We start from the raw sequence: 6559 nt of genomic DNA on the forward strand, positions 1-6559 counted from the left end.
GCGTCGTTGGGGAGAAGCTTGGCTTGGCGGCATTGGGTTGTGAGCTGTTTGCGGACGTCCTGTATGAATTTCTTGTTAGTTGTGGGTTGCCAGAAAGAGTGGATGGAGGGTAGTCTTACCATTACGGATTGCATGGCCCGGTGGGAGACCAGATGCCGCTCAGCCCATGCCTTTCTATCGGTATTCTCTGCTGCGTAGGCCTGTACTGTAGCGAGCATGGTGAGGTGGTCGCCCTCTCGTCTGTAGAGATCCCGGCGCGCTACTTCGGCTTCTTCTTTCTTTTCCTCTGATGTGATGTTCAGGAAGATGTTCTCGACACTGAGACAGGAGATGATGTCGATCACGTCTAACAAGCATTCTGGGCCGTATTCTGAGGCTGCGAGGAGCACACGACCCAGTGTCGGGGTAAGAGGTAGCTTGGCGATCTGCAATCCGATTTGGCTGATCTTGCCGGTTTCCTCTAGGGCTTCAATGCTCAAAAGCTGGAGCAGTGCCTTCTCGAGTGCCTCGCGCGGGGGCCGTGTCAGGAAAGGAAAGTTCATAATGTCGTCAACACCACGGGCTTTCATGTTGAGCAGGGCTTGACTGATGTCGCAGCGTAGGATCTCAGGCGTGTTGACCTCGTCCAGAGCTAGGTAATCTTTCTCTGTGTAGAGTCGGTAGCATTGACCTGGGGCTTCTCGACCGGCACGACCCTTACGCTGGATTGCAGCTGACTTGGAGATGGGCTTGACTAGCAACGAGTCTAGTCCGAGACGGGAGCGGAATTGCTTGACCTTGGCCTTTCCGCAGTCCACCACAAATCGCACTCCTGAGACTGTCACGGAGGTTTCTGCGATGTTTGTAGCGAGGATGATCTTGCGGGTCCGTGGGGGAGCAGGGACGAACACTCGCTGTTGAGCTGCTTGAGGGAGCGCTGCGAAGAGTGGGAGTACTTGGATCTTGGGCAGCGCCGGATCCATCCCGGTTGCGTACTCGTTGACGAGGTTCTCCAAGGCCTCCACGGTCTCTTGACCAGTCAGGAAGACCAGGATGTCACCAGGGCACGGCTCCTTGTAATGGATCTGGAAGATGACCTTGAGAGCTGCATCAACAAAGTCATGCACTGGTTCGGGAGAGTAGATCGTTTTGACGGGGAACTGACGTCCCTTGATATGGCACACAGCAATATCATCCTCACTCTTCTGGTCTGCCGAATCTCCATTTGTCTCCTTCTTCGCTGCTTCAATCGCACGGGGACTACCCTGGAACCCTTCCTTGAAGAAGCCCATCAGACTCTCCATATCCGCCGTAGCACTCATCACCACGACCTTCAAAGGCACACCACCCCGTCCTTCCCTCTTTCCCGACACCAAGTTCCTCAGAAAACCAAGCACCTGATCAACATTGACACCACGCTCGTGCACTTCATCCACCACAATAGCACTATACTTCGTCAACCACGGATCATGCAGCATCTCCTGCAACAGCATTCCCTCCGTCAAAAATTTGACCTGCGTACTCGGCGACGTCGACGTGTCAAACCGAACCGAATACCCAACCTTACTCGCAGGCGATGAATTTCCCAACGGAGTCCCCATTTCCTCTGCCACACGTCTCGCCAACGAAATCGCCGCCACTCGTCTAGGCTGCGTGATGGCAATACACCCTCCAACAGGAATCTCCTTCTCCGCACCATCACTGTCCCGCACAACCGTCTTAGCTGTCCGACACCATTTCTCAGTAACCAGAAACTGAGGAATCTGTGTACTCTTTCCGCTACCCGTCTCACCAACCAACAGCATCACATCGTTCTTGCGCAAGTGGCCGCGGATCTCATCGCCATGAGGGAAGATAGGGAGGTTCTTGCGTTGTTGGTATAACGCTTGCGCCTTTTCTCGTAGCGGCGTGAAATTGGTGTTTTTGGATTTCTGATGCTTATCTTTTCGTTTTCCATCCTTCATTGGCTTCTGCGGTTGTGATTCTTCTTGTTTCTGCTTCTTGATCGCTGGCTTGTCGTCCGACCCGGGGCCGGTTCCGTTCTGCTCAGGCTGAGGGGGTGCCTCCATGTTGAGATTCTCGGGCTTGTCCCCCTTCACGATAAATCCATTCTCATGCTTCCGCTTCTTGTTCTTCCGCTTGTGGTCGTCTTCCTTGCTGTGGACCTTTCGCTTCGTGACGGGTGCGGAGTCGCCTTGTTCGGCTTTTTGCGACGACGGTTTGCTAGGGGCGGGGACGGCGTCGCCCTCGTCATTAAAAACGGTACGGACCCTCTCCGGCATGGTGAATTCGAGTAAGGGTGTATTAGAGAGAAGGATACGGGATTAAGGGCGTAACGTCATGTCGCAAGACAAGTTGGGGATGGGGAACTTTTGTTGTCGGCGGAGTTGCGGATCCCCGAAATTTTTTGCTTATCGATAAGCCGGCTGCTTGGCAGATTGTCAAGACCTCCCAAAGTATAGTACCTGTGTTCTACTTCTACTGATATTCAACAACTTTTCTATCTCGTGATATCATGTCAAATTCATTCAAATCTAGCATATCTGTCATTTCTGTTTGGCTATATATAGCCGCTTTATTGTTCCTATATCCCAATACTTTTTTACCGTTCATATTACCTCTATATCCTACGTTCAATTCATGCCCCAGCCGCGCACTCGTCGGAAAACAAACGCCCGGTCGTTCTTGAGTCCAAATTCAGCCCAGTCGTCAGTGAGCCTGTTGTAACTCCAATAGCCCTTCCAGGCCAGCTTGGTGTTCTTGGACGGGTTGGGTGGCGTCATGTTAGCGTTGGTAGGTTTGGGAGCTGACACCGACCGAAGCGAGAGGTGCAAGAGGTACATGTATTTCGGTCCAACTCCCTCGGTTTCAATGACCAGGTCGCGAGGGTCAGGTGGCGCGCCTGCCGATTGAGCCTTGACGGGCAAAGATTCGTATCCGGAGATAAGATCGTCTTGGGGAACGTCGTCGGCTGAATCAGAGGCGGGAGCCGGTTTGGCCAAGCGCCAGCGACCTCGGTAAGCTTGCCTCAGCGCACCCATAGCAATGGGAGGAATGGTATCGGTAGGACCCGTAATGGTATTGCCTGGGTCTGCCATTTGACGATGGAATTGCTTCTGGGAAATTGCCCGTGCAGCCTTGACGTTCTCCTTGCTGATGTAGGGCACAACCTCCAATGGCTCGACTGTGGTAAGTAGGTAAATGACTGTCCCGTCTGGGTAGAAGCGGAGATAGCGGTAGTAGGTCACAATGTGGATGGGGCTGTTCCACGAGGTGTTCTGGTACACCGAGGCTGCACCTGGACGGGTGTAGTTCACAGTGCTTATGTAGATGCCCGTAAACCGAATCCGAGGGAATATCTGGAATACTTCCGCCCAGGACGATAATGGTTCCGGGATTTGAACGGGCATTGATCGAGGAAAAGGCGTGTAGCGTGGCCCTAAGGTGTACTCCGGTATGCCATGGACATCACAAGCAAATGAATAGTGCATGGCCTTGAATCCGAACTCGGAGCCCTGGCAAAGGCGTTTCCAGATGTGCTGCTCATGTGCAAAGTGATATGCCAATCTCTTACAAACGAGCGCCATCCGACAAAACGAGGCCGGATCTATCACAGCCACATGCCTCAAGATTTCGACCAGCACCTCGGACGGGACCTTCGAGATGGGACAAGGGGGCGGAGGAGTATTTTCGATCAGGGGCTCGGCCTGCGGGATAGGAAGATGAGCGAATGAAGCGATGAGTTCCGGGGTGGGTATAATTTCGGGTTCATCTGCAGCTGGTTGTGTTGCCGTGGCATTGCTGGCCGCAGCATTGGCAGCAGGTGGCTGCGCACCCTTCTTCCATGCCCAGGCGAAATGCTTGTTTCTGTACGTCTTGTCGACCGCTGCATCTAACTGTACCCAGCATTGTCAGAGAGAGCTCCCTTGATATAGCGAAGATATTTACTTACGCGGTAAGCTTTGCGATAATGTTGCAGACTGTCTCCGAGATTCCCCTCGGCTTCCTTCTCGACCGCTCTTTCAAAGTGCTCCAATGCAGACTTGGGCTCACTTCGAGGTACTCGCGAGTGAAACACATCCTCATCCGCTACCCCTAAGCTCAAATGACCGACTCCATGAACAATCTCACTATGATCGACCGATGCCACTCCTCCGTCTTCCTCTTCCCTGCGCTCCGATACTTCGTGGTGGGTAGGCGGGATATGGCTCGACGAGGTTGCGGTGGGCTTGGTTGGCCTGGGCTGCGCTGGTTGAAGTCTCGATGGCTTCACCCGGCGCGCAACTTCTTCACGCCACTGGCGCCGAAACGACTCGAGTTCCGCGTTGTCCTCCATGGCCGCTAGGGGAGTTGGTTGCAGTGGGTGCGGCGGCGATCTGGGTCCGCCGCGATTGATAAGCAATTATCTCTCGGGCGGGACCTGGAGACTCGGCGACTAAATGGACAGAGGGAAAGCAGAGAAAGGAAAAGGAAAAGGTAGGAGAGAATCCAGAGTACGACTTCAACACTCCATTGTAGGTCTTTTTTCCCTTCACAGTCTAACAAACGACAAAGCAGTCAGATACTGTGTCAGTGGAAGAGGCAAGAGAAGGGCGAAAGAGAACCAAGTGCTTATCTCCGGCACTTCCATTCAAGCTGTTCGGCTCCACGCGCCACCGCCAAACCTTCCGAGCCCCGATCGCTCTTTTTCTCTCTGACGCATTTGCTGCCCCCCTCTGACGTCTGCTGAAGATCCCTCCCTTCCCACGCCATCAATCCCCATAGCGATATTTAGCAGCAGAGGCGCGCGTGCACAATTCATCCGCATCTCTATCTTCTTCCTATCCTCTGCCGTTGAATGAATGTCCGCTACCACAACTGATATTGCGCCCGGGGACCGATATCGCTCCGACGGTTTGAGCGGCACTGTACCCACGAACAATCTCGCAGAGTCATGGCCATCAGTTAAAAACACTATCTCAATGGCGGCTACATCTGGAACGGGCTCAGTTCCGGCACCGAGCGCCATGCAGCAGACGGAGGATGTCTCGATCGCCCAGAGGATGGTTTCGGCCACCATCGGCAGTTTCCTCACGAATATTCTAGGTAGGCAAGGTTGTGACTGGGTTTCCAAAGCGTGCGATGCTAATATTGCTGTCTAGTTACACCTCTTGATGTCGTTCGAGTTCGTCTACAGTCTCAGTCGCTGGTCAAAAACACATCGCCCTTCAACTCACACACACTGCAAACCCTGAAGAACGCTCCCCCCAATCTTGGAGTAACAGCTTGCTGTCGAGAAGTTTTTTGGATTGGCCAAAATTCTCAGATATGTATGGTCGGACCTGAGGCCGGGGCTTTGGGGGCTACATCGGTGGCGGATTGCGCCGTGGAAGAAACGCAGCGCAAGACGTTTACATCGACCTTGGACGGATTGCGGAAGATCGCACGGAATGAGGGTGTGCTCACCCTCTGGCGCGGGCTTAGTCCTACGTTGATGATGAGCATTCCAGGGAACATCATCTACTTCGCTGGATACGACTGGCTGCGGACCGATGACAGGAGCCTGATCAAGCGGTGGTTTCCTGACGCCTACGCTCCTTTCGTTGCAGGCTCCGTTGCCAGAACCACAGCAGCATCTCTAATCAGTCCCATCGAGATGTTCCGAACACGTCTGCAAGCTACTCCTGGCACTGGGGCGGGTCATTTCAAGGCTACCCTAGAGGGTCTTTACCATATGGCTCAAACGCAAGGTTACAGTTCGCTATGGAGAGGGTTGACGCTTACCATGTGGCGTGATGTGCCCTTCTCTGGTCTCTATTGGTGGTGCTATGAAGAGGTCAAGAAATATCTCGTTGAAACGCGCAAGAGATCCTACTTGCACGGCCTGCCACACGGGTCCTCTGCCAGCCAGCACCATCTACACGACCTCGATACGCCGACCTTCTTTGACAGCTTCTTCGCGGGCGCTAGCTCTGGATCCTTGGCCGCATTTGTCACTACTCCGTTTGACGTGGGCAAGACTCGCCAACAAGTTTTCCGACACATGGGTGATGTGCCAGGCTCCGCGGGCAATGTTCCCGGCGGAGTCCTTCATCCCGAACAGCTTCCCCTACCGAAATTCCTGCTACACATTTTCCGTGAGGAGGGTATGGCAGGACTTTTCCGCGGATGTGTTGCACGCTGCTTGAAGGTAGCACCAGCTTGCGCCATTATGATCTCAACGTACGAGTTCGGCAAGAAGATGGCACGGGGCGTCAACGAGAGGAGTCGCTCTGCAGATGAGTGAAACAGAAAAAGGAATTCATCAATCCACCTCTCCACAAAAGAAAAGATACTTCTATTCCTTGGATATGGCTCGACATATACCGGCGTTCTCGATTACAGGAAGACCCGAAATACCCGAAGCTTGATCTCAAGCAGCTTGCATTTTTCCATTACTTGCAGAAATCAATTGTTTCTGTTTCATTGCATAAAATCGGCGTGCACTGCGTTTTTGCCTCCTGGTTTCTCATTCATGTCTGATGATACCGAATTGTTCCCGATAGAACTTTCCTTTGCAGTTCTTTCTCTGTCTTAACGTTCTTCTCCCTCGCCTTAAATA

At 53.1% G+C, this 6559-nt stretch overlaps 3 protein-coding genes across 3 annotated transcripts; 1 reads left to right on the top strand and 2 right to left on the bottom strand.

Annotated features, from left to right (window-relative positions):
- An12g04910 (uncharacterized protein) lies at positions 1-2261 on the bottom strand (the record flags this gene model as incomplete). Its single annotated transcript, XM_001395524.3, has 2 exons — positions 1-59; positions 120-2261. Coding segments are annotated over 2 exons (2201 nt in total), but the record flags the coding sequence as incomplete, so codon positions are not given.
- A 351-nt stretch (positions 2262-2612) lies between these two features.
- An12g04920 (uncharacterized protein) lies at positions 2613-4315 on the bottom strand (the record flags this gene model as incomplete). The annotated part of the gene is made up of 2 exons (XM_001395525.3): positions 2613-3875; positions 3932-4315. 2 exons carry the CDS (start codon positions 4313-4315, stop codon positions 2613-2615), a joined length of 1647 nt encoding a protein of 548 aa, XP_001395562.1.
- Positions 4316-4940: 625 nt separating this feature from the next.
- Positions 4941-6244, top strand: An12g04930 (uncharacterized protein; the record flags this gene model as incomplete). The annotated part of the gene is made up of 2 exons (XM_001395526.3): positions 4941-5064; positions 5121-6244. 2 exons carry the CDS (start codon positions 4941-4943, stop codon positions 6242-6244), a joined length of 1248 nt encoding a protein of 415 aa, XP_001395563.3.
- Positions 6245-6559: the final 315 nt, after the last annotated feature.

The sequence above is a fragment of the Aspergillus niger genome (assembly GCF_000002855.4).
Source record: "Aspergillus niger supercontig An12".
Classification (NCBI taxonomy): domain Eukaryota; kingdom Fungi; phylum Ascomycota; class Eurotiomycetes; order Eurotiales; family Aspergillaceae; genus Aspergillus; species Aspergillus niger.